General features: G+C 46.7%; 2 protein-coding genes across 6 annotated transcripts in view; both read left to right on the top strand.

The window, feature by feature from the left end:
* CAPN5 (calpain 5) overlaps positions 1-12143 on the top strand; it is a 57822-nt gene extending 45679 nt beyond the window's left edge. For both annotated transcript variants that reach the window (XM_017830188.1, XM_017830189.1), the window contains 9 exons: positions 339-531; positions 1092-1285; positions 2172-2249; positions 2784-2979; positions 4305-4427; positions 5113-5309; positions 5645-5766; positions 8490-8626; positions 8952-12143. In XM_017830188.1, coding sequence (XP_017685677.1) covers positions 339-531; positions 1092-1285; positions 2172-2249; positions 2784-2979; positions 4305-4427; positions 5113-5309; positions 5645-5766; positions 8490-8626; positions 8952-9134 — 1423 coding nt within the window. In that variant the 3' untranslated portion in view covers positions 9135-12143. The remainder of the gene's footprint in view (positions 1-338; positions 532-1091; positions 1286-2171; positions 2250-2783; positions 2980-4304; positions 4428-5112; positions 5310-5644; positions 5767-8489; positions 8627-8951) is intronic.
* Positions 12144-15650: 3507 nt separating this feature from the next.
* The window catches only part of MYO7A (myosin VIIA), a 103552-nt gene continuing 91464 nt past the window's right edge, over positions 15651-27738 (top strand). For all 4 annotated transcript variants that reach the window (XM_017830170.1, XM_017830169.1, XM_017830173.1 and 1 more), the window contains exon 1: positions 15651-15744. The gene's annotated coding sequence lies outside the window, so the exon portion shown is untranslated. The remainder of the gene's footprint in view (positions 15745-27738) is intronic.

Raw genomic sequence — 27738 nt, 5'->3', positions numbered from 1 at the left:
AACAGCTTTCCTGGGGAGTAGTAGTATGTATCTCAAACAGACAAAAACTAAGAAAAAAGCCACCTTCTCTAGCCTTAATGTATCCTCAAAGCAAAATATCCTTTAATGTTTCTTTAAGCAACACCTGTCCTAGAGATTTCAGGTTTCTTTTACTTTGGTCCTATGACAGCAAGAGTGCTGCAAAAAACACAGGTCCTATTTTTTCACCCTGCTGGCTGTCCTCACCCACTTAAAGTTTTATTACAAATCTCCATTCGCCAGGCTTCCCCAAGAATTGTCCCAGACCCCTTAAAATGTCAAGCCAAAGTTGTTGTGCCATCCCTGTCACCCTCTTTCAGGTTGTCAGGCTGTTATGAGGCCCTGGATGGAGGCAACACAGCTGATGCCCTGGTAGATTTTACTGGTGGTGTCTCTGAACCTATTGACCTGACTGAAGGGGACTACATCACTGATGAAGCCAAGCGAAACCTCCTCTTTGAGCGTGTGTTGAAGGTGCACAACCGGGGAGGCCTCATCAGCTGCTCCATTAAAGTAAGCAAGGTTACCGGCATGGTCACGATCCCATGGGAATAGGTATTTTAGGATGCAGTTATCTTACATGATTGTAAACTTCTAAATTGGATGAGATAAATTGTGGCCAAGGGTTCCGACTTCTTGTGGACAGCAAAAGTGGTGAATCCTGGATGCCAGCCCTCTTTATTCCTCATTTCTGTGTCCAAGAGCCCAGATTCATCCCACCACCTTTTAAACATTAGGAGGGGATTCACTCCAGAGAAAGGTGTTTTGGTGTCTGCATGCAGAAATCTCTACAAATGCTGGGTGCCAGACCTCCTAGTATATGCAGTAGAATGAGCTTTATTTGTTGTCATTATGGGAGCTCAGAGCCCTCATGGAACAGATGAAGAACAGAAGGGATCTACCACATAAAATGGCATCTGAGACATCTGCCAACTGGCTCTCTCCCTGACCATTGATGCTCTTCCTTTTGGCATAAAGAAACCTCTGGGGAAATCTGAGCCCCTTTCTTTCCCAGTCCATGCAAAAGCAGTCACATCACTCTGATCTGAGCACTATCTGTGTCCCCTGCCCAGGCCACATCAGCAGCTGACATGGAGGCTCGCCTGGCCTGCGGCCTGGTGAAGGGCCACGCGTACGCGGTGACGGACGTGCGGAAGGTCCGCCTGGGCCACGGCCTTCTGTCCTTCTTCAAGTCAGAGAAGCTGGACATGATCCGCATGCGCAACCCGTGGGGCGAGCGGGAGTGGAACGGCCCTTGGAGTGACACGTGAGTTGGGATGGACAGCTTGTTTCGGTGGGAAAGGCTGGGTTGGAGCAAGCCTTGAGACATGAGACGATCTGACTACATCCACACCCATAAGTTAACATTGTGTGGGCAGCTCTGGGATGCTGCTTCAACCTATGTCCTAAATCTGCTATTTCATTTGGGGTAGAGGTGTCTGAGCTTGGCAGACCTTCCCATTAAGGCTCTGGTGGATGTTGTGGTGAAGTTGCCAGCATGTTTAGATTAGGTATTAGGAAGAAATTTTTTACTGTGAGGTGGTGAGGTGCTGGTACAGGTTGCCCTGAGAAGCTGTGGATGTCCCAGTCCTGGAAGCATTCAAGGTGAAGTTGGATGGGGCTTTGAGCAACCTGGTCTAGTGGGAGGTGTCCCCACACATGGCAGAGGGTTTGGAATGAGCTGATATTTAAGGTCCTTTCCAACCAAAACCATTCTGTGATTCTATGATTCTATGTTCACACTAATGAAGCTTATTTATAGCTCACTTTTCCACTCCCAGTCTTGTTCCAGCAAAATTAGCACCCAACAGAATCAATCTCTGCCACCACTGATTGCTGTGATGTCTGTGGATGAGATGAGATGATGAACCAAGGGCCAGTGTAACCAGAGCCTTTGGCCAAAGTCAATTTTGTTATCTTCACTGATAGGGCTTTGATTTTACTGGCCAAATAAAATCTTGCCAGGCTGCATTCAACTCCACTAGTCAGGACAGAAGTTGAAGTTCCAGCCATGCTGGACTTCCCCCGTGTTTGGAAGATGATCTGATCAGAACAGCATGGGGACTGAGCTGGAGCTTTATACAGTCCTTGTGCCTCTTGAATTCTTGTGTGTCCCCTTGCCTCTGAGTAATGATCCTGTTCTGTTCCCACAGCTCTGAGGAGTGGCAGAAAGTGAGTAAAAGTGAGAGAGAGAAGATGGGGATGACAGTGGAAGATGATGGAGAGTTCTGGTGAGTCCCTCCTGTCACCACGGGCCATGCCCACAGCATTCTCTAACCCCATGGAGCATGTGCCTCATTTCCACGTATACAGCAATCCAGGGAAAACAGCCTTCCAAGCCCCCTCTTTGAGTCCATGAGGGGTTATCTTTGGATGGCCATGATCCTAGGATTGCAAGCTGCTCTGTACCATTCTGGGGCCAAACCATTTCACCAGGATAGTGAGAACCTGGTATAAGAGGGCTGAACTTAACAGCCTCACTGGGTACGTTTCAGTACATGTGCCCTTGTGTGGAGAAAGGGGCACTATGCTGCTTCTCCTACTCCAAAACACATAGCTCTGTTATTTAAAATGAAGAAGTACTTACTTCATGTATAGATAAAGGTATCACCATCTCTTTTGGGGATATTTGATGAATAACTTTTGATATTCATCAGCCATCAGAGACAACCCTCAGTCTCTAACAGGTGATCAAGAAAACTCCTTCAGTGTACTTTTCCAGGGAATGAAGCAGTATAATCCAGCTCTGCCCTTTCCTGACTTAGGATGACCTTCGAAGATTTCTGCAAATACTTCACGGACATCATCAAGTGCCGTCTGATCAATACATCCTACCTGAGCATCCACAAGACCTGGGAAGAGGCAGTGCTACATGGGGCGTGGACCAGAAGCAATGACCCCTTGAAAAACCGCTCTGGAGGCTGCATCAACCACAAGGACACCTTTTTGCAGAACCCCCAGGTGAGTATGGAGCAGAGGGCCTTCTGGGCCCTTCACATGTGCTTCCAAATGAGTAAATCTCCTACAGGGACCTAGAAGACCAAAATGGCTTCCAGACCTCTAATAGGTTAATTGTGTTTATTACCATTCTCTGGCTAAGCCTCCTGGCACAGCATGACCACCATCCAGGCCAACTCCATTAACCTTGTCCCTCTTATCAGGGAGACTGCATCCAAGTGCCTGGTGTAGACCATCTTGGCACAAGCAAATAGCAAACTGTGCCATAGGGTAGCAGTGTTGGCTGGTTCCAGTCAAACAAGGCCAGGACTCATTTCCAACAATTTGGATATCTGAATGATGAAATTCCAGTTCTGTTCCCCAAACTTTGGCACTGTTAAATTTACCAGGACAGGTGTAGTCTTTAGGGCCATTTCCTTCCAGCTTGAAGTTCATCTCCCGGAACAAACTCTTCTGGAGAAAAGGAAGCTGAGGGGGACCTTATTGCTCTTTACAACTACTTGAAAGGAGGTTGTAGCCAGGTGGGAGTCAGTCTCTTCTCCCAGGTAACAAGTGATAGGACAAGAGGAAAAAGCCTAAAGTTGTGACAGGAGAGGTTTAGATTGGATAATAGGGAAAATTTCTTCACTGGAAGAATGAAGACATTAGAAGAGGCTGCCCAGAGCAGTGGTGAAATCGGCATTTCTGGAAGTGTTCAAAAGGCATGTAGATGTGACACTTGGGGAGACGGTTTAGCACTGGATTTGGCAGTGCTGGGTTAAGAGCTAATCTCAATGATCTTAGAGGTCTTTTCCAACCTAAATTATTCTATGATTCTATGATTGTCTTGTCCTGCTCTGAACTGTGGTTCACAGTATCATGAGCCAGGCCCTTATGAGTCTTTCCAGGTCCTAACAAGCAGATGAAGGATGGTCTGGTCCATTGCAAGAGTTGTCATCAAAGACATGGGAGAGTTGTTTCCATCTTCTAGCTCTGTATTAGCCTTCGTCTTAGGTGTCTGTGAACATAGTTCCTCCTTCCATGCCTTATAGTAGGACTTGTGGCAGACTTCAAGTGGTAGAAGTCTCTGGTATGAGACTGCATCTAGACTCTTTGGATTCTGCCAAGCAATTCAGAGACTGGATTTCACAGTCTTTTTCTAAGATGAGCCAAAAAGGTCTCTGGCATGGCAAGATGATGACAGTTCCCAAGAGCAGGGGGTGTGGGTTCTCAGTATGGGTACTGTCCCTGCAGGAAGGCGGGTGAGGCAAAACTGAGGTTAAATCTACTGTGTGTGCACACCTACCCATGCCCAGTGATCCTGTCTTAATAACTCCCTTTGCTTCTAGTATGTGTTCGATGTGAAGAAGGCAGAAGATGAAGTGCTGATCTCTATCCAGCAGAAGCCAAAAAGAACCAGTCGCAAAGAGGGCAAAGGAGAGAACTTGGCCATAGGCTTTGATATCCATAAGGTACACTGGGGTTTCCTGTATGTTGGCCTGAATGCTACCCTAAATTTGTTAGTGGTGGAGTAGTACATCAGTCCTGAATGGCCATGTTGTTCATTTAAGCATTATCTGGGTGCTACTGGAGTGCCTTCAACACAGCTTGCCTCACTCTAGAGATGAAGAGGGATTTCAGAGGTGTACAGTGACAGTATGGACAACAGGTGGCCCAGAGAAGCTGTGGATGTTCCATCCCTGGAAATGTTCAAGGCCAGGGTGGATGGGGCTGTGAGTAACCTGGTCTAGTGGAAGGTGTCCCTGCCCATGGCAGGGGGGTTTGAGCTAGGTAATCTTTAAGGTCCCATCCAATCCAAACCATTTGTTTCTGTGTAGCTCTCCTTGCTAAAAACAATGATTAGTCTGTTCTCTCCAAATGTTGAAATCTTCTAGATTAATCCTTATGTATTGCTTGCTGGGCCCCCAGTGTTAAGCTGGGATGCAAGAGACAAGTCTCTGAGCCAACCGAGTTGGGAAAGCCCCATCCACACTTGTATTCCATGCAGCACAGCTGGGACCATTTTGCTGTTTCTCTTAGCTCCAGGTCTCCCAGCACTGTGGGCTCAGTCCTTGCAGTCTGGGCCCCCATGGTGGATACCAGTACATTGTCAGACATTCACAATCTGCTGACAATCCTGCTGTGCTCTCTGCCTAGGTGGAGTTGAATAGGAACTACCGGATGCACACCCTGCAGCAGAAGGTGGCCAGCTCCATCTACATCAACTCCCGCAGCGTCTTCCTGAGGACAGACCTGAAGGAAGGCCGCTACGTCATCATCCCCACCACTTTTGACCCTGGTCATGAAGGCGAGTTCCTTCTCAGGATTTTCACAGATGTGCCTTCAGATTGCCGGTAAGGAGCACGAGCAGTGATGGGGAGGAACTGGCTATTTGGAGACAGCCCTTTGCTTTTGACTAATGGTTTTCCTGAGCGGTCATAGTCTTACAGGGAGCTGGCGTTTGGCTTCCTTTCACGTGTGGTCAAGAGACGGCATCTTTACAGGTCTCGCCACAAAACACGCAGAGAAGCTCCCACTCTGTTTCTAAGCATCCCAAACCCAGGTTGAGAAGATTGGACTGGGGAGCAGAGTCTGACAGCGGGCAGTGGACAGTCTTTCCATTGTACCAGAGCAAACGCTCTGGGTTAAGGCTGGGCACCTCTCAAAGGCCACGTGTTTTTCCTTGCAGAGAGCTGACACTGGATGAGCCACCACACACCTGCTGGAGTGGGATGTGTGGTTACCCGCAAGTAGTATCCCAGATCCATGTCCTTGCTGCAGCTGGGCTCAAGAATCAGGACTCCCAAGGAGGTACTGGTCTCTCTCTGCCTGTTTTCTAACCCTGGAGGACTTGGGAGGTGGTTTCTTCAGTGGAGAAAGGGGGAGTGGTTTTATGAAGTGGGACGTTGCTGGGATTTATGTCCTCAGATATTTTTTTCAGTGAACATGCCTGATTGAGACACTACAGGAAGAGAAAGTCCATGGAGAATCAAACTCACTTCTTGCTGTGGACATGATCTGGGAGGTGTTATATTTAGGCTGTTGTCTGAGATCCTCCCAAAACTTCCCCAAAGCTCTTAGCAGTGGTCCTGTAACAACACAGGCTTTCCTCCTGAGTATGAGCAGCTATAAAAGTCAGGAATTCTGTTTAAGGGCTTTTAGTAGGAAGGACAGATAAACGATGGAACAGGCTGATGCGTAGTGTTCATCACTGGAGGCTGGATAAATGTCTATCAGTAGAGGGGCTGCGTATCACTAGAACCCTGAGAGTAACGAGCAGAATCTTTTCTAAGCAAGGACTAGCCATGTCTGCTTATTTATCATGTGCCACAAAGGGAGTCCTTTTACCCTGTCTGGTATTTGGGGAGGGAATTTTACCTTTGGCAGGTTGTTTTTTCTTGGGTGATTCACAATAGCTCAGTGTATCTGTATCAATGCAGGGAAGTCTGTAGCCAAAGGTCTCTGAATATTCATAGAAACAAGGAGGTTTATCTTTCCACATTTTTTTCCACAAGAGACCCTTGGGAATTGCTTTCTTCCAGCTGTTTCCCAGCTGTTCAGCTCCCACCAACCACAGCATGTTTTGTTCTTCCCAGTGCAACGGCATCTCTTGTACATCCCAGTCCAGGTGTTCTCACATTGGAAATAGCGATTTACAGATAGGAATTTGGCTCTGGCTGATGGAATATGAGGCTTTAATGGGACATCCCAAAAGACAAGGCTGGTTTAGAAAAACGGCTGTGAAATCCAGCAGCTGTGTCTCACCAGGGGAGCCAGGTCCTTGCAAACAGAAAGCTAGCAAGGACGTAGTCTGGCAGTCAAAGATGTGGTTCTTAAATCTCTGACCCTCAGAAGGGGCTGGTTTGTTCCTCTTCGTTTCCACATTTCCCTGGGACACGAAAACTCATCCAGCTGGTGCGTGTTTCCATCACAGTCACTAAAGCTCATGGTAAGAAAATGCATTCTGGCAATTAAATTTCCATAGCAATAGTTGATTCTCTAATGAAATTCCCAAAACGAGCACTTGTTTCATAAGAGGAAAGTATTCACTAATGAGGTACTCTCTCCTTCTCCTGAAAGCTCAGGTGCCATCTAGCTGTGGGCTGTAGTCTGTGAACTTGGTAACTTTATTCTCCATCTGCTGTTTCCTTGTGTGACTCTCTTTCTCTTCTCCATTGTTTTATTTCTGCCTGCCTTCAGGACAGCAAATCCTGAAAGGATGGTGTCTTCCATGGAGGATTTTTTACAATGGTCAGGAGGATTTAGAGTGATGGAGGAGTGTTTATGTAGAATATAGGGCCAAAGAAGAGGGGACCATTTCATGGAATCACAGAGTCATAGAATTGTTTAGCTTGGAAAAGCCCTTTAAGGTCATCAAGTCCAACCCTTAACCCAGCATTGCCAAGCCTACCACTAAACCATGTCCCCAAGTGCCACATCTTTTAAATCCCTCTAGGGATGGTGACTCCACTGCTGCCTTGGGCAGCCTCTTCCAGTGTTTGACAACCCTTTTGGGGAATAAATTTTTCCTGATATCCAGTCTAAACCTCCCCTGGCACAACTTCAGGTCATTTCTTCTTGTTCTGTCACTTGTTACCTGGGAAAAGAGACCAACCCACCTGGCTACAACCTCCTGTCAGGTAGCTGTTGAGAGCGATAAGGTCTCCCCTGAGCCTCCTTTTCTCTGAGCTGAACACCCTCAGCTCCCTCAGCTGCTCCTCATCAGACTTGTGCTCCAAGCCCTTCACCAGCTTCATAGCAGTCCATCACCGCCTGCTGCCCAGAGACAACGTCATCTAATAGAATTAAGCGTGAGCCCAACAGCTGAGCTTCATAAACGTCATCTGGGCTGTGATGAGTTCTTTGACAGATACCCATGTCCTCTGGTGGGATATGGAGGCAAAGTGCTGCATGACACCCCTGGAAAAGGACTCTAAGGAATTACAGAAGCTAAAGTCTCTAAAGGGGGAATCTATAGCCATATAAAATAATGAATGTAGCTTAAAACTATGTAGTAAAACCATGTAGCTTATCATTGAAAGTTGGCAGTCTCAGCAGAAAGGAATTTCTTGGGAGACAGGAGGTTCTGAAACAGAACTGATAAAAGAACATAAAGCTAACGAACTAGACAAAACTCTCCTCATGGTTGTACAAAGGGCATAGACACTGTTCCAAAAGATGAGATGGTGTGCCAAAAGTGAGAGTTCAAGAAAAAGACAGTGTAAAAAGGACGATGAATGACCCAAAGGGACCACTGACTCAAAACAGGAGGCGTGTCAAGGGGAGAAACAATTCTGGGAAAGGGGTGAAATAGGATTAGGTAATACTTGAATTGTTAATTAGGTAACTAAATAAAGGCATGAGGTTTCTGTAACTCATGGATGCATGCCTTTTGGAGAATCTAATCTCATGTGCATCCAACATCATAAGTAAAAGAATGCTGTCTGCTCAAACTCACAAGTTGAATCTTAGAGGTTTCTTTTAAGAGCCAATTTTCGACTTCACAACAAAAAAATTCCCTTTTCTCTCCCCAGGAGCCGATCCTTACGTGATCATAAAGTGTGAAGGACAAAAAGTTCGCTCTCCAGTGAAGAAGAACACAGTATCACCAGAATTTGATGTGAAAGGGCTCTTCTACCGGAAGAAGCCAGGACAACCCATCATTGTTCAGGTACCTGCGAGGCGAGCAGTGAGTTGAGGGATGGAGACCCTCTCTCACTTGGACCACCCCAGCCCTCTCCTCACGCTGTTCACAACAGATCTGTACCCAAGGCTGAGCATAACTAACTAGTGCAGCTCAACCTCTCATCACCATGGTGACATCTGTTAAAAGCATGTCCTTCATCCCTCTCACTTGCAGAGTGACACTCCCACACCTCATCACCTCCCAGGCTCCAGCTCAGAGCAAATCCCCAGTAATCACTTCTTCTCTTCAGTGCATGAAGGTTGGCTGCATTCCTGAAGGAGCTGCCCTTATCCCTGTTTTATTTCCACAGATCTGGAACCACAACTTAATAAGTGACGAGTTCTTGGGCCAAGTGGTACTGACAGGGGATCCCAATGACCGGCAGTCAGTGCACACGCTGCACCTCCAGGACAAGGGGAACAGGAGGTCAAACGATCTCCCTGGAACCATTGCTGTGATGCTGCTCAGCAGTAACATCCTCACTAACGTCTGAGTACTCAAAGATGACTCTTCTGGTGCCACATATGTGAATATAAACCTGCACACATACATACATATATATAGAGACACACACAGAGCCTACCTACCATCTGCAAAGTGTATATGAACCATGCATGCATTCCACTCAAAGGAGCCAATCTTGTGTTTTCAATGTTCAAAAATGGTGCCTTTTTTTTGGGGAACCACAATGATCCTTCTGCTGGCATCCTCTGCAGCCCCCCTCATTGCCATGTGCCCTGTGGGATCGCTGTGAGCACACTGTGTGTCCTGACAGCCAGAGCACAATGCCCTGATGCTGTTTGTTTACACAGGCTGGCACACCCATGTGCCGCCATGCACACGTGTGGCCACTGCGGTCCCACCAGCTGCTTCAGTGCATCTTTGATGTGTCTGCTGGTGTTAAGAGTAGTGTGCATGGAGTTGTCTCCCTTGAAATTGCCATTTAATCGCTTATCTATGGAGGCGCCACAGCAAAAAAGTGGAAAAACAGATTGGAGCCTTCTGTGCGTTTTTTGGGTATGGGTTTGCATACTGCAACTGGAAAGAAAATGCACCAAGGCAGCCCAAATCCCAAATTCACAGGGGCAACAAGACCAAAGGCTCTGTCATTTTAGGGACAAGCTGTGTCCACCCAAGTCTTGTTCAACCGCATGCAACTCTGAAGTATACAAAGATGTCAACAGCTATGTGGGATAACTGTTCTCTGGGGTCAGGCTTTTGAATTGGTCTGGACTTGGCTCCTGCGTGTGCCTCTTCAACTGCCGTGGTGCCTGCTGTCTCCATGTCTTCATGCCATCCCCATCCCAAGAGCTCATCTCAGGAGCTGGGGTGGCTTGTCTGCTGGAGCCATTCAGTGTTTAAGTAAGAGGAGATCGATTCCTCTGAAGGCCAAAATGTCAGGTCCGAGGGATGGGGAGCTTTGCTCCATGGACTACATCTTTACTGCTGCATACAGTGCATCATTTCTCAGTGCCTCGCTTTCCCAAATTCTTTTAAAAAATAGTGGGATTTTAGCTTGTGCTAGAGGAGCACTGCTCCCAGTGCAGCCTGAAAATGCTGGGAATATTTAATTCATACCAGTGTCTGTCTCTCACCTTTCATTTCCAGTATCCTGTCTTGGAGGAGGAGTTGCACAGTGCTAGAGCCGGTCTCATGAGCACAACCCAAATGCATCCTTGGGGACATGTCTGGGGCCACGGTTTGCTCCTGATTTCCATGAAAACTGGGTTAATCTTCCTTATTCCACTGGGTGGCAGAATCTGGCTTCTTATAAACCATCCCAGATAAGCCAAACAACAACCTGTTGTCTGGCCTTTGAGCAGCTGATCAGGGTGGGTTTCAAACCATTTTTTTCTCCTGTTGTTTGGAGGTTTTTATTCATGTGCCTTTAAAATGGTGCAAGTTAAGGGATTTTTCTGTCAGATTTTCTAACAAGCAAATCTTTTTCACTCACCTGCTGCATGCAAGTGGAAATTAATACATATGATAAAATCTTCTAATCTTGGCAAATTTTGGCCTCGGCAGAGTCCTTTACCTACAAGAACAAGTGAACAGGAAAGCCTTCTTTTGCCATAGCAAGTAGGGTTTCTGCTTGTCCTAGTCAACACTCATGTTTGTGCTGCAAGGCTGTATTTTTTTTAAGTCCCTAAAGATCTTTTAAGTCTATAATGTAGTAAACTGTTTCCAAATTCACATCACCTGTCAGCTCAGTTCTTGGTGCATCCAGAAGCAGACAGTACAACTGCATCAATTTTTGCAGGCTGTTTTTCTCCCTTCCACATCTTCAGAGTGTACCTCCTGCAGTTATGGACAAAATCATTTCAGGTTTGCACTGAGAACCCTCCAGCTCCAAGTGCCATCACAGGGACCAAGTTTAGTTCAGCATCTTGCAGAATTTACTTAAATGCTTCTAGGTAGGTCAAGTGACATTTTGATCCCAAGGTCAAAGCAAATCCTTGAATTTGGGCAGACTGATACAAAGATTTTGGCTTTATTCTGGTTTTGTTTATGGGACTCATCACTGAAAATAAATGGAAGCGGCATTGTAGGGCAAGAAGGTATCATTTGGGTCTACAGGCTTATGTTCAGAGTGACATATGAGATGGACTGTGATGCCCAAAGATACCTCACCTGGCAGAGATGAGCTGTTTGGCATCACAGGAACACGAGAGGAGCTTTGCACCATCATAAGTAGATGGAGGTATCCAGCCTGCCGGCATTAGCCTTGTTTTCTCAGGAAATCAGGCTATGGATAGCTTCGGCAAAGGAGAGCCATTTGGTCAGGAGTGCCCTGCCATGTGCCAAATCTCACCATGATCCCCAAGGAGCAGTGCCGAAGCTTAACAAGGAGTAATGGTGCCCTGGTACCCATGGGCATACTCCTTCCTTCCTACAAAGAATCAAGCCATAATGAGAGGAAAGGCAGCTTTTAAACAGCTTCTTAAAAAAAAAAAAATCATCACACTATATCAGGACCAAAATGTCTTAATATTAATAATATTTGTCCTTTTTTTTTCCAAAGCTTTGGAAAAGTTGGAGCAGAAGCCTTCTTCCCCTACATTTCCAATGGAATAACAAAAGTTACCTTTGTTACTCTTTTTTTTGTCATGTTTGTGGAGCAGATATTGAAATGCCATTCCAACTGTTGATGCCTTTTCTTTTTAAATGAAGTAGACTAAAATATTCAGGATTTTTTTGTCTGAGAGGAGTCTGATAAGCACTTTCCAGTCCCTCCCAGGTGGTGTAGGACATGTCTCTGATTTATTTTATATTTCTTTTTTTAATCATTTCAATGATTGCAAGCAGCCTGCCATTACACTCCATGAAATCCATTTCTTTTTGACATCACATCTGCATGTTAGAACAGGCTGTGACTTGTCTTCATCTCCAAAGGCACTGATGTGTCACGCTGCACAAGAACAGAGAGTGGTCCAAACAGAAAGCCAACATTGTACAGCTGTAAACCTCTATAAATAAATAAATTGTGTATATTTTATTCAGACTTCCTGCTTTTAAACTGCTGTGTTCTTCCAGAATGCTTTTGATGGGCACAAGGTGGCCCTGAAGAGCCTTTTGTATTTGCTTGATTCACTAAACTCCATTCAAATTATTTTCTCTGTGGACTTTGAGACTGAGGCAAGGTGATCTGCATGAGGTTTTCACACAAGGTTACAGTCTCATTCACTGAGAAAATCCACAGAGAGGATAGGTAACCAGTAACTTCCTCTGACTATAAACCTCTGCCCTGGAGTCACCACAGTGCAAGGAACTTGTTTTTTTTTGAGCCTCATCCAATGTGGAAAAAGCTCTGCAGATTGCTAAAAAAATAAAAGGAGGGGGGAGGGTTTATGGGCAAAGCAGAAGGAGGAAGTGGTTTTTGGATGGCTTTCACTCAGAGAACAAACCTGTACCTGGCACATGGGGAGCATTTGAAAAGTGTGTCCCTGCCCATGGGAGTCTCCAGTCTTGCTGTTGTAACACACAGACCCAAAGTGGGCTCTTGTTTCCATCTCAGCTTCCAGCTCCACCAACTGACTGTGCTCAGGGTCTTTGCAGTGTGGAGGAGCTGTGCACTTCTGCAGCCCACCCTCAAGAGCCTGGAGCAGACATATGAAAAAAGCACTTTTATTGTGGGGTGGGGGCACCTTCCCAGATTCTCCAGTTCCTGGGATCATCCTCTGGGACAAAGTATGTCACCAAATGCTAGATAGAGAAAGGAGCATCTTACTCCTTTGCCTCCACCACTGAAACAGCTTGCAAGGATCTTTCCTCAGGGGAAAGCTTCACAAACATCTATACCCCCAAAACATCCTGATACTCTCCTGGAGGATGTTCTGAGCAGTAGACTTGACTAGGCACCTATGGGGCTGTGATACTTGTTGCTGGACAGACCAGGTGGCTTTACTGAGCCTTCCTTTGTGTACATTATAAAAAAAAAAAAAAGGTGTATGCAAGCCTGCAAAAGCCACAGATCATCCTGTAGGCATAGAGGTCATGCTTCCCCACCAGCATCCACATCTCAGTTTTGTTGGTACTGTGGAGGTGGGCTTAAAAATGGAGGTTGCATTGCAGCCCTGCCTGTCCCTGTGCTGGTAGGGCATACCAACTTGGCAAGCAGGGATGTTGGAATTGATGTAGGACCCCAGCACATCAGTGTGGAGATGTGAGGAGACTGTGCATGTATGGAGACCAGCAGCAAGCATTAGAATAGTGCACAGCTCCAGGCAGGATCCAGCCCAGGCTCACTAATGGTCCTGAAGCATCTCTATATCTCTCCAGCATTGCCATTTGCCAGGGATTTCTGCTCACAAATGTTAAATTATGTATAGTTTTTATAAGGGATTTTTAATAAGGATTTTTCTAAGGGCATGTAGTGACAGAACAAGGAGGCATGGTACTAAAATGAAAGAGAGCAGAGTTAGGTTAGGTATTAGGAAGATTTTCTTCACTGTGAAGGTGGTGAAGCACCGGCACAAGTTGCCCAGAGAAGCTGTGGATGCCCCACCCCTGAGACTGTTCATGACTAGGTTGGATGAAGCTTTGAGCAACCAGGTCTAGTGGAAGGTATCCTTGCCCATGGCAGAGGGTTTGGAATTAGATTATCTTGAAGGTCCCTTCCAACCCAAACCATTCTGTGATCGTGTGATTCTGTGATAAATTTCCAATTCAGAGACTCCTTTTCACCTGAAAGAGCATCTTCATGAAGAAACAGACAAGGTTGAAAGATGTTGCTGGAATATTTCTTCTTGCAGCTGGATCCTCTATAGCCTGCAGCTTCCCACCCTAATGCCCCTGTACATTCCCCCCATATGGCTATGAACCTTCTGCTACTCAAAAGGGTGAGGGATTTCCAGCAAGAAGGGCTACAGAGGTAGTAGGGCCTTCAACAAGGGGATGGGTTCATTTTCTGTCCCTTAGAGCTGTTCGGGTGCTACCACATCCTTGGCCAATACCCCAGGTGTTAAATACCAGGGATTATTCCATGACCCAAAGCCATTAGAGTCTGTTCTGAGCAGTTGTCCAAATGCTCCTTGCACTCTTCAAATCCCACCTCCAAACCCAGTGGTGCAGGCAGAGGGGCATGTCTAGCTCTATGTTCCTGGAAGAGCCTCCCTCACTGCCTTTCCACACACCCGTGGATCATGTTTGGCACAAGGAAAGGCTGCCCAAGCCTAGACCCTTTCCAGGCACAACAGATGCAGTCCAGAGTAAAGCCTGGGCACAGCCATTATCTGCCCTTACATTCACACCAACTATATTGGCACAGTGAGTAGGGCTTGAGTGAAGCCGGGTGTGGCCGTAGGCAATCACAAATCATCTGTCTTGAGCTTAAAGTCAGGACAAGAAGGACAGACACCACTTAGAAGGTGACTGAACCATGACTTCTCCTGTATTTTGAGCAGAGTTCCTGGTTGACTTTGAAGGAAGGAGGCTCCCTTTTATTGCTCCTTACTTCTGCAGTATCACCAAAAATTTTCAGTCATCCAGGTCCACAGAGGGTTTCAGGCCCCTTCATTCGAGACTGGAGCTTAGAACCATCTTGTGTGATAACACTGCAAATAAAAAGGTGTGTTTTGCAGCATTCAAGAGCTAAAATGACAGGATTTATACCTAAGTAAGAGCCTTGGTAATGTTTCATAGCATTAAAATCCAACCCCACCTTTCTTAGCAGGAAGGAAAAAAGACAGTAGCCCAGATTCAGGCAGGGAGTCACCAGGTCAGAGTTAAGCTTCTAGGCAAAACCTCAGCTCTGAGTTTCCTGGTCCTTGAGTGTGTTCTTGTCTGAGTTTTCGCATTTACAAATGCACACTGGTGCATTCAAACTAGAACACCTTTCAGCTCCTGGCCTCACCCCACAGGACCTCAATACAGTTCCTCGCACATCGCAGGGAACACTTTGCACAGAGCAAAGGGGGATCCTTCAGCCACCCCTTTGCCCAAGAAGTCATCAGGGCTCTGCACGAGGACTTGAAACTGCAGTTTAACTTGTTGCAGGGATCTTCATGAGTGCCATGAAAACATTTTACATGGGCAAATACTGATAGGACAAGAGAGTATGATTTTAAACTTAAAGAAGGGAGATTTATATTAGCTATTAGGAGGAAATTCTTTACTGTGAGGGTGATGAAGCACTGGAATATGTTGCCCAGAGAAGCTATGGATGTGCATCCCTGGAAGTGTTCAAGGACAGGTTGGATGGGGTTTGGAGAAAACCTGGTCTAGTGGAAGATGTCCCTGCTCATGGCAGGGGGTTTGCAACCAGATGATCTTTAAGGTCCCTTATAACCCAGGCCATTCTATGATTCTACAATGTCATGGTCTGGGGCAGACCCCAGGGGAGCAGGAGGACGCATCTTTGGGGCGTGGGGACGTTGGGGGAGCGCGGCACTTGCGGTGTCACCGGGCTGGAGGTACCACACACACACTCACACACACTCGCACACCCACACCCACACCGGGGGCTGGCTGTATCCCGGCTCCTCCCCCGCTAAGAGGCTCAGCCAGGGCAGGCGCTGCCCTCGCTCGGTGCCGGAGGTAGCGCGGCTCCGCGTCGGGCACCAGCGCTCCGTCCCCCACGCTGTCCCTGGCCATGCCCCGCTAAGGTAAGGCGAAAAGGGGGCAGGCGGCACCCGGGGGAGCCAGGCTGGGGGCTTGGAATGCTCTGGGTGGGGTGCAATGGGTGCAGCGGAGGTGTGATGGGGTGCGGTGCGATGCGGTGGGGAGCGGTGAGGCGCGATGGACGGGGAGTGCCCCCGTGGGGGCTGCGTGCAGCGAGTCGGATCAAACCTGGGGAAGAGGCTGGGCTCGATGGGAGGGGGGAGACGACGCGACCAGAGACTTGCCAGCATTGACCAGCAGCCCCGAGCCAGCTCGGCTCCTGCAGCACGGATTACCGGCTCGGTAATTTCTAGCTACTGCTTAATTTGGCTGGGATCACCGAGCAGTGAGCTGGAGTGACGGGCGGAGGGCATTGTCCTCCTGTACTGCGCTGTGCGGCCCCCCCACTCCCACCGCCACCCCCCCCCACACACACACTTTGCTCCACAGCCCTTCCATATTCAGGGATACCTCTGGAAGTGCTTGAGGATGGGGAGAGGCTGTTGCTGCACTGGCGATGGCACAGGACCCCAGGTGTCCTCCCAATCCATCTCACCTTCTCCCTGCTCTCACCCAGCGCCAAACACATCATTTAAATGAATAACAGCCTTTCTCAGGCAGGAGTTTTCCCTGGCTGCGGTGTAGCACAGCATGTGTCCAGGCTGGTTTTGGTGGGCTGTCCCCTAGGTCACACTGGTGCTGGTAAGCAGATCCCAGGACTTTCCCAGGCTGTTTAAATTATTAGGACCATCCTTGGACAGGGACTGAAATCTGACATGGGATAGGCAATTCCCACAAACCAATTTGCATTTTGCTGCCTGCTTTTGGAGTATGGTGTTTTGTACATGGGTTGTGCTGGACCAGCTGAGCTCTGTACCAAAGAAAGGTACAGACTTTCCTAGGATAGTTACAATTACATTATCCTAAGGAAAGTGGAACTGGCATCTCTTAGCATCTCTGGGAAGACTGGGGTGTGTGGTGGAGGACCTGTCCTGTACGCAATATGGAGGGAGAGTTTGAAATGCAATAGGCCAGTGAGTCTAAGATGGTCTGTTTGCCCCCCGGGATGCTAAGTTCCCCCTGTAAAAGGAACTGGCAGGAGCCAGAGGATCTTCTTACAGCCCCAGGCAGTTGGTGTGAGAGTGCTTCTCTCTATAGTCTGGGCAAAAGGATGTCCAACAACCAACCCTATGGGGTTAACCTGTGCATTACATCAAGATGTCAAGGACACAGCTTGTGTTCCAAGCTGACTACTCACACCTCCTCCACTATAGGATTCTGTGGGTCCTGTCTCTCTTCCCATTAGATGAGGGACCACAAGGTCCCAGCACTGGTAGTGTGAAGGTGTGGGATGGCTTTGCAGCTTTGGACTCTTTGCCAATGCTTCAGTCAAAACCTGCATCCCTGTGAGACCCTGTGAAGTCTCCCCCCTACCCTATGCCTAAACTGTCCCAGAGGCAACCAAAGGGCAAACAGAGCAAAAAACCAGGACAGCACTTCCTTTCTGTTTGTTGATTGCCAAAATGGTTTTGACCTGTGGTTTTGCAATGTCTGAGCCCTGACAGTTTCCAAATAAGTGTCTAAATTGTGTTTAACATTTAAGTTTTTGTGATGACATGGTGGCAACAAGCTTTGAGCTTCTGTAAAACTAAGATGTAGGGCCAAAGTCTTTTCTTGGGCTTTTTGGGGTGGGACTGGAGTAACTTCATGAAGTTACAGTATCTCCCCACTGATACCAACATCTCTGAGATCTGAATCCTGCCCAGGGATGAATCTCTTTCATAAAGCAATATTATTTCTAACTTGTTTCCCCTTCTCAAAGCAGCCAATTCATCTTGCTCACTATTAAGTTTTCATGGACCAAGGGCTGCTGTACAGTATTTCTGTCTTACGCTTGCTAACTTGTGACTTCGCAATCCTTGGGTTGCCATGGAAAGGATTATGCTGTGATTAATGAAGGCATTGTCAGCTCATAGTTTTTTTCAAAGCCTATCCTGGAGCTGCAGAGAACAGCTTCCAAGCCTGGTGGAAAGAGGCTGACAGGAGAGGCAGCTTCAGGCACTCAGTCCTGGGCACATTTTTGGTTGTCCGCACCAAGACAGTGCTGTCAGGTAGCAGTTGCTGTCTCCACTCAGTACCACATCAGCTCTGCCAGTCCCTTTTGAGGGTGACAGGAGGAACAGGGGCTTTTATTGTTCTCTTGGGGCAGAGCTAGATTTTTGTGGCTCCCAAAGCAGACTAGGACAAGTGTCACTGTACCAGGAGTCTGGCAGGATGTGGAGACAGTGTATAAGGGAGCTTTGCACTGTGAAACCCTCCTCTCTGCTAGGCAACATGCAAGGAGAACCTGATATGGGATGAGCTGATGTGTTTGTGACTTTCTGGCTCCCCAGAAAAGTGCTAGGTAGAGCCAGAAAGCTTATCAGGACAGAACTGCCCCATCAGTGTCCATGTTTATGCTGTCCATCCAGCCCCAGGTAGACCCCACCAAACCCCACTGCACCTGGAGCTGTGCACAGAGCCCCTGCTCTGAGTCACAGAATCACAGAATCATTACAGTTGGAAAAGCCCTCTGAGATCATGAAGTCCAACTGTTAACCCAGCACTGCCAAGCCCACCACTAAACCATGTCCCCAAGTGCCACATCTACATGTCTTTTTAAATACCTCAAGTGCTTGACCAGCCTTTTTGTGAAGAATTTTTCCTAATATCTAGTATAAAGTTCTTGCAGTCAGGAAACTAGGAGAGAGCAGAGTGCAGCTGTGCCTACCTTCACGAGGGGAGTGCAAAATATAGAAATCCAGTGAAAAACAGGCATTTGAAGTAGACTGAGTACCAAATAAAAATATAAAAGTTCAAAATCCAAAGCAAAAAATCCCTCTGAACCCCTTCATTTCTGGGCACCATTGGGTGAGTTCTCCCCAGACCTGCCCAGCCTGAGCAGCTATGGAGCAACTTCAACCTCAGCCTAGCTGGGATTTGAAAACTGCATGCTTGGTCCCATTGTCAGCCTCAGAGCAGTCACAGAAAATCACTGAGCTCTTCTTGGACCTCAGTCCCAGAAAGTGCCTTTCATGACACGTTGGTTCAGCTGCTGCCATCCCTTTTCCTGCCTTTAACCTGTTGTAATAACCCAGTGCTTGCCTGGGGCACAGGTGACCTGAAAGCAGTTTCACATGCATGAAAGGAGTTCAAACTTATATTGTAGACTGACAGGTGCCTGGGGTGGGGTAGAGATTTCATTGCAGTTGTTGCTGCACAGTCAGCACGTTTATGATGTGTGGAGGAAGGAAGACTTGCAAGAGGACATGCCCAAGGTTATGCTGAGTGTTGGGAGAATTGAAACTGTGAATCCTGGTTTTGACCTCTTTTCCTATCTGACACTGGCTTGTACAGTGAGAGTTGTGCCTGGGGAGGGCTTCACCCCAGCAGACAAAGCCACTCTCTGCAGCTGTTCCTGACTTTGGAAATGGGAAGATAAATCTGGGATCATGGCGGAGCTGGAGAGAGGATGGGGACAACATGAAGGTTGACAAGGGAGAATAAATATAAAATGGCAGGTATCTACAGTGCCTAGATGTCTTCATGTAACATAAAGACTTTAGGAATATTATAGAATCATAGAATGTTTTGGGTTGGAAGTGACCTTAAAGATCAACTCATTCCCACCCACCTTGCCATGGGCAGGGATACCTTCCACTGGACCAGGTTGCTTAAAGCCCCATCCTGGGTGGCTTTGAACATTTCCAGAGATGGGGCATCCACAGCTTCTCCGGGCAACCTGTTCCAGTGCCTTACCATCTGTATGATTTAGTCTCATTGGGCTTGCAGGTTTGCAGCTGTGAAACACCTTCCACCTAAGAGGGCTTTGGAAAGGCTGAGCAGGACTCACCTGCCCAACACACTGAGATACAGGAAAAAGGTGCTCTGAGGATGTTCTGAGGTGACGTGGGATGTGCTAGATTGGGACCAGGACCCATCTATAGGGACCAAGCCCTTCTGTGTTCCTGCTCCTATCTGTAATTGTCCAGAGAGCAAATTCCATTTTTCTGCTGACTTATTTCAATCAAGATAAATCTAGTAAATCTAATTAAAAAAAGTTCAGCTGGGTAGAATTCTGAGAAAGGAGAGATGGTTAGAGGTTTGGAACACTTTCCACAAGAAGAAGACAAAGACTTCATCTTAAAAGAGATGGAAAGAATGCATGTTAGAGATCCTGGAAGATCATGTTTGCATGGTGAAGACAAAAGGAGGACTTTCCATAATTTTCCTTGGAAATACAAAAAAGTAGGGAGCATCTAATAAAGATTATAGGGAGCAGGCTCAAAGAAAAAAAAAAGAGTTCACACAACCCGGCATCTGTGGTATTCCTTATGGCAGGATCCTGTGGATCCTAAAAGTATTGATGGGTTAAAAAAGCACAAGTTCATTTATAGAAAGCCTCTCAAAAACTATAAAATAGATATATATTAAAGGGAAAAAAACCCTACCCTTTTTTGGCTCTAGGAGTTCTTGAGCTGCAAATTATTAGTGTCTGTGGGAATATTACAGAGTAATGCCACTACATCTTCACCCTGCTTTTGTATTGCTCCTTAGGCATCCTCTGGCAGAGAAGTACAATGGATGGGGAACCCACAGGCTGGATCCAGTGTGGGCTATTTTGTGTGGAGCTCAACTCACCAAAAAGTTGCTCATGCCCTGAGTCCTCCTTGAAACAATTCTTCTGAGATAGCCTCACTGCACTTCTTAGTTTTCTTGGAGAAGATAAGATGTCAGCTCATCACATTAGGAACAGTGCCATGTATTATGTGGGTTGAGGAAAATAAAACTTATTCCCTTCTTTTTTCACTGAAAATATCTTGGTGCCAGCAAAAACAGAGACGATCTTAATGGGATTTCTTGAAGGTTCTGTATCAGATTTCCTTTATGCCAGTAGAGAATTGCCACAAAGATAGCGATCAGCTAGATCTCTGCTAGAAAGGCTGGGGTTTACATGTGGATTCCTGTGATTTCCAGAGGTGACCCATGCTCTTGTTGGTGTGAGGCTTGCTTTGCAAGTCATTTCTCATGTGCCCAGTGTGTTGGTGTACAGGAGTTTGAACTCATGCCAACAGGAGAAGAAAATGCTTTGCCTCTTGGTGGCACTGAGTTCCCAGTCTGGGCAAAGCTCCCACTGAGCTCAGTGGGTTCTAAGAGCTTCACAATGACAGTGGGTTTGAAAGGGAAGGGAGCATCCATAAACCACAACACCACTTGCCACCAGAGGTAGGGTCCCCTTCCCTGCCTGAGGCTGGGGGACAGAGATACAGCATGTGCACATTGTGGTGAGTTAGAAGGAGCCCTTCAAGCCCATCTACAGCACATCAAACTGCTGCCTCCCACGTCTGAACCTTTGGGTGTTTTCCAGCATCAGCGGAGGTTGCCATTACATTGTGCTACTCCAGCTATTTCTGTCCTGCTTCCTCTCATCCCTCAGCTTTGCTGGATCAGCGCCATGAAGGCCAGCAGATTTACCCTGGGCTGAGATGAACTCCAGAAACCACACACGTACGCTGGCTTTCTCTCTCCTACAATCCCCAGAGAGTTTCGGTCTGGAGAAACAAAAGGGTAGTTATTTCATCCATAACTTCTGTGTAAGGACCTTCCTCAAGCCCATGAAGAATCTGCATGCACAGGGCTGTCAGAGCAGGGAAGGTGATTGCCATTTGCTCTTCAGCTCCTCTGCTCAGCTTCTTGGCTGCCTTTAGTCCAGATGGAACATTAAAGCCAGGAGAACCCAAACTTCTATAATCTGTTTTTTTGGAAGTAATGTCCAGGAAGGAAGCATAACTGGATTTATGGGGTTTTTTGGGGTTTTTTCTTTGTATGTTGGAGAACTGCAAGAGCCTGGTGTAGCCTTTGCCATAGACATGAGAAGACATTGTATTGGTGGAGTTACTGGAAGCCCCCATGACCTCTCAATGGTGTTACCAATACACATCCCAAACACACTCCCAGGCTGGGCTGCTGGTACAACTGCATCCCTGATCCAAAAAAGAAATCAGGGACAACAGTCTCCACCAGTCCTTTAGGGTTCCTTTCATTTCTGCAGGCTCTGAGAGCTACCAACTGTCTCAGAGTACTTGAGGTGCCAAGACATAGGGATCAGGAGCCACAGCAGGAACTCTTAGATCTTTTGTGTAATTCAGTGAAGCAGTACATAGAGACTTGTAAACAATTACTGAGCAGGTCAGCCCAATATGCTGTCATGCCAGAGAGGTCTGTCAGAGCAGGTATTCCGCAAGGACACCATCCCTCCCACATGAAGTATTTCTCTTCTCCAGCACGAGACAAGGGAAGCTTTGCCTGGTGATGCCACCAGTGCTTGTGGCTGATGAAGCAGGTCCTTATCATAGAATCATAGAATCATTAAGGCTGGAAAAAGACCTCTAAGATCATCAAGTCCGACCATTAACCCAGCACTGCCAAGCCCACCGCTAAACCATATCCCTAAGCACCAAATCTACGTTTTCTTTATGGGAAGGAGAGTTTCTGAAAGCGCAATTTTGGTACTTCAGAAAGGCACTGGGATGTTGCTTTCTCCATTGCTAAATGTCATGGCTGCACTTAGAACATCAGAGAGGAGACAAGAGAGCATGCAGTGATCTTGGCCAAATGGTGGAGTAAATCAGGACTGTGGTTAATTCAGGTTAATTATACCAGTACAGACTAGGTTGATGGGTAACAGAGGGTAAAAGCTGTTAGGGCAACCTTATTGCTCTTAGAAATAACCCTTTAGTTCTCCCCCAGTGCCCTGTTATATCTGTTTTTTGTCTCAGAACAGGCTACTCTCTGGAGTAGGAAAGCAGGTTCTGTCCTCCCAGCCCTGAACTCAGCAGTCAGGGAAGATACTAAGTAAAAAGGGCTGTTAACAAAAGTCAAGCTTTTCAGGTGCGGCTGTGATGTTCAACTCAGCCAAGGGAGGTCTCCAGAAAACACCAATTTTTTATGTGTAGCTAAGAGTAAATCGCAAATATCAAGTCACCCCTTTCTTCGTGGGGGTATCTCAAAAGTACCGCAAAGATGGTAGGAACAGAGATGCTTGTTAAAACTGTAATAAGGACCTGATTAAAGCTGGCTTGCTCATCTAGTCTGATTTCCACAGGAAACAAGGCTTGTGTGGCCACTCTGCCCATCTCTTTAGATGTGTCACCTAATCACAGTAGTTTGATGACCAAGTTCACTTTAAATTTGACAGAGCTGTAGCAAGGTAGCAAAGTTCCTAGACACTTCCTGAAAAGACATGTGTAAGCATGCAAGAAATCTAGTGCCCTGAGGCACAATGATCTCCTGTTGGACACCAGAGATCCCAGGTGTGGTGAGAAAGCTGTTCAGGATGTCCCACCTGCAGGAAAGTCTTCTTAGGGGGGCTATGTCTTACTGACCATCTAGAAATCTTATTATTTGGAATTTTGTCATTGTAAATTAGGCTTTTGTTAGTGCTGCTCCTTGCAGAGGAAATTCTGTCTGTTTCTAGTTCTGCTGTTTACCAGGTGGGAACTTGGCATGGAGTGAAGTCTCTTCATCTCCTGGAGATTCCAGTTCATTTGTCCATCCAGGCTGTTTTGGGATGCAATGACTTTTACTTTGTGTCTGTGCAACACCTAACATATCACAGAATCATAGAATGGTTTGTGCTGGAAGGGACCTTAGAGACTATCTCATTCCAACCCCCCTGCCATGAGCTGAGACATCCTCCACCAGGCCAGGTTGCTCAAAGCCTCATCCAGCCTGGCCTTGAACACTTCCAGGGATGGGATATCCATAGCTTCTCTGGGCAACCTGTGTTGCCCAGAGGGTGTTTTACCACCCTCACAATAAAGTGTTTCCTCCTATATCTAATGTAAATCTACCCTTTTATGTGCCCTTTAGTCTAACTCTGCTTTGGCAAAGACCTGTAGGGATGACCAGTTTAGACAGATGATGCCCTTTAGAGCACAGAGCATCCCATGCGTTGAATAACACACAGTGACTCCATATGCCACTAAAAAGAGAAGAGTAGTAGATGGAGCAGCAAACAGCCCCTGTGACTCAGCTTCCCCAGCTGAAAAATTAATATAACATTTTGCATGTGCAGCCAATGAGTCAGGGAGTGTCTGTCCCCCTCTCATCTGGGCTATTACAGGGCTGATGTCTCCCAGCACTTCCTGATGCTGCCCTGAGGCATCTAATGGTGATTGCCCCCTGGAAGGGCAGAGCAGAGTCTCTACTTAATTTTACAGTTACCATTCAAGCAAAACAAACTCTGGAGTCAACAGAAGTCTCATCAGATAAAACAGGGCTGGTATCTTCTGATTTGAGCTCACTTAATCCTAACAGTCCTTGGATTTGGAGGCTGACCCCAGCCTTCTGAAGGGCCACCTTGAATTTCTCCAGGATCATGAGAGATAAGAGGATAGTGTCAGGGCAGGTGGAAGAATGATTTTGCTAAAAATCCCCCCCCCAAGGGGTTCCTGGTGAGAAAAAAAAAAACATCACAGGATTATAATAGCTTGCAGAAGTCCTGCTCCAGCCACCATTAATAGCACCAAAAGGAGAGAGACCACACAACCAAGGCCAGACCAGTAGGGACCAGCAAGAGTATAGGGTGAGACAGCTGCTTATTAGGACAATTTAAGGATAGAGAAGAGCAGAGGAGCTGCTTTTATTAAAGACATTTTGATCTGGAGTCATAGGCACAGACCTGGGTGTCCTGGTTCTCCTGCATGACCTTGGGGAAAGTGACATCCTCCCTTCATGTCTCAGTTTCCCTCTGTGTGAAATGAGGATAGCATTGTCCCCTCCTCCATAAATAGGCTGGGATTCATGAAGGAATAACACAGCATAATATCTCACTGGGGTGGTTGCTAAAACAGTGGCTGGAGTAAAGACTCCCTTTAACAAACATTTCTATAGCAAAAAAGCAACAGTAGGTTAGTTATTGGTTTGAGATTAGTTCAGTTCTTACCTCTGCTATATGTTATCTGGATGGTGGAAGGTTATCTACAGACTGTTTTAAAAGGGAGCACTTCATGGGACTTAGAAAGAACCCAAATACATATCCCTCCAAAACCACTTGAACAACAAGCTCCAGTGTGCCACAAGACAAATCACCTGATGCCCCATAAATTTTGTTTTGGGACCCTGATCCCAGTCTGCAATAGAAGCAGTGCTCCTTCTCCTGCCCTCTGTCTTGTAGTAAGGCCTGTGGTCTGGTAGGGTCATGAGACAGAAAACTTGGACAGCCAAGGAGATGATCCAGTTCAAGCTCCTTCAGTGCATGGTCCAGTTATTCCTAACTGGAGGCAGGAATGTAGGATTGGCCACAGTAGGGGATATATATATCCTTCTATATAGGGAGTGTGTGTATAAATAAAAATATATTTAAAAATATTTAGATAGATAGATAGATAGATGTAGAAATCTTCCCTTAGATTTCTGGTTCCCAAACCTTTGGAATAGGTTGCCCAGAGAAACTGTGCTTGCCCCATCCTTCTTGGATGGGACTTTGAGCAGCCTGGTCTAGCGGTAAGGTTCCATGCCCATGGTAGAGGTGTTGAAACAAGATTATCTTTAAGGTCCCTTACAGCTTAAGTCATTCTAGGATTCTATGATATTTATGGAGTTTATCTCAGATAACAGACAGTCTTTGTAGGTGCCTAAGCAACACAGCCGAAGGACTACACCTGCAACTAAGCTAAGGGCTAATGTCTGTGATTCCACTGCAGGGCTGGCAGAGCCTGTGTGGCTCAGAAGGTTGCTACCTGTGGATACCTCAGAGAATTTTTGAACCTGGCCCAAAATAGGATATTCCACACATGAATCTCCTCCCAAATCCATGCATTCAATGTAAAACGCATCAGACTGAAGTCTTTGTGTATCCCTTGCTCTGTAAATACCAGGGATCAACCACCTCATGAAGGAGCAGATCCATGGTAACCCTACCAACTGTGGCTAGTCTGTTCAGCCCAGGCTTGTTGGGGCTCCCTGAGCATGAGTAGGCAGGATCTGAGTTCTGATCTTGGCACAGTGCTGTGTGGACATCCCAGTTTGCTCAGGACCAGCAAGAGGACTTCCAGTACAGCCCATCACTGTGCTACTCCAAGGAGAAGAGTCTTGAGAGCATGTTCATCTCTCATATCACCCCCAATTTCAAACATAGGCTTTACTCATAATTTGTTTGTGTCATGTGCCAGGCCCTCTATGTAGACTCTAGCAAGTCTTGGAAGTTCATCTACAGGTAAAGAAGAGATGAAAACAGTTGCAAAGACTGTTCGGCCAACCTGTAAGTGCAGGATTTTCTCTAGATCAGCTCAGCGTGCTGGATCTGGATTATGATGAAATTACACCTGACCTCCTTGCAAAAGGATACTTTATTTGATTAATTATTGTGGCTGTTGAAAAATACTCAATCACTGGTAGAGGCTGGTGCACAAAAGGAAATTGCCTTCATCGGGAGGCTGTGTTGAGCGCTCTGCGGAGAGTTGGGATCAGATGCCACTGTGGTCCATTGTTCTGCTTTAACTACTTGAAAGCACAGTAAGGGAGAAAAGGTCAGGTCTTTTGTTCAGCTTCTCTACCTACTGGGCTTTTCAGGGAGATCAAATGAAGGACAAATCTATTGAACTTCCTGCTGAAGGCTTAAAAAATTGATGCCCATTTCCTGACCACTCTCAGGTGAACAGAGGCTACACATCGATTCTCTAACTTTCCAGAGGAGGGAGTTTTCTGTGGTTTCTTGCTTTAGTGTAACCTTTTTGGCTCATTCAGTTGAGGTGTCTCTTTCCATGGCACTCCTACCAAAACCCTTCAAAGAGAGGTTTGGGGACCAAAGCCTCAGAGTCAGCTGAGCAGTCTTTTGACATATTCACAGCTGCTCAGGGATGGGAATAAGGAGGGGACAGGGAACTGAAACCAGTCACCTCAGGCTTCTTCTGTAACCTATGGACAGAAATAATGCTGACTTCTACAACAGATGGAATGAATCAGGCCTTGGAAGCATTAGTTTGTCCCCGTAGCCCTGGAGATGATCTTAGAGAATCATAGAATGATTTAGGTTGGAAAAGACCTCTACGATCATTGAGTCCAACCCTTAACCCAACACTGCTGTGATCTGTGACATGTCCAGGAGGAGGCAAGGAAATGTTCAGGCATTGCTTTGCACCATTCCTAGGTAGTAAGTGCATCTAAACAGGTTCTTGCCTTTGTGGAAGCTTTTGCTTCTGTCTTGAGCTCTGTTTAAAGTCACATCCTGAGGTCCGCAGTGTTTTAGGGTTAGCTTTTATGTTAATTAGTTTTTCTCCTATGAAGACATGGTGTGAACTCAGTGTTGCATGCTCCCATCAGTATTGCTAAACACATATGTGGTGTCAGCCCCTCTGGGGAACTGTCTGTCTTGTCCTAATCTGAAATATAAAAGAGTTTGGGTAACTTTTTTAGGAGACTGGTACTGACAAAGCAGAGGAATAAATGAACCACAGAGAGCAACGAAAGTGCTCAGAGGGCTGGAGCACCTCTCCTATGAAGACAGGCTGAGAGAGTTGGGATTGTTCATCCTGGAGAGGAAAAGATTTCTGAGGACACCTTAGAGCACCTTCCAGTACCTAAAGGGACTACAAGAGAGCTGGAGAGGGACTTTTGACAAGGGCATGGAGTGATAGGACAAGAGGGAGTGGTTTCAAACTGAAAGAGTTTGGGGTTAGATTAGATAGGAATAAATTCTTCACTGTGAGAATGGTGAGGCACTGGAAGAGGTTGCCCCAAGAAGCTGTGGATGCCCCATCCCTGGAAACATTCGAAGTCAGGTTGGATGGGGCTTTGAGCAACCTGATCTAATGGAAGGTGTCCCTACCCATGGGAGGGAGAGTTGGACCAGATGACCTTTAAAAGGGCCCTTCCAACTCAAACTATTCTATTATTCTAAACAACCTGTGAGATCCTGCATTTGGAGTTGAGTCTTCATGGTCCTTTCACTGACCAGT

Source organism: Lepidothrix coronata, unplaced genomic scaffold (genome assembly GCF_001604755.1).
Source record: "Lepidothrix coronata isolate B3197 unplaced genomic scaffold, Lepidothrix_coronata-1.0 Scaffold174, whole genome shotgun sequence".
In the NCBI taxonomy this organism is placed as follows: domain Eukaryota; kingdom Metazoa; phylum Chordata; class Aves; order Passeriformes; family Pipridae; genus Lepidothrix; species Lepidothrix coronata.
The sequence above is the reverse complement of the archived record's forward strand: the minus strand, read 5'-3'. Positions and strand labels throughout refer to the sequence as shown.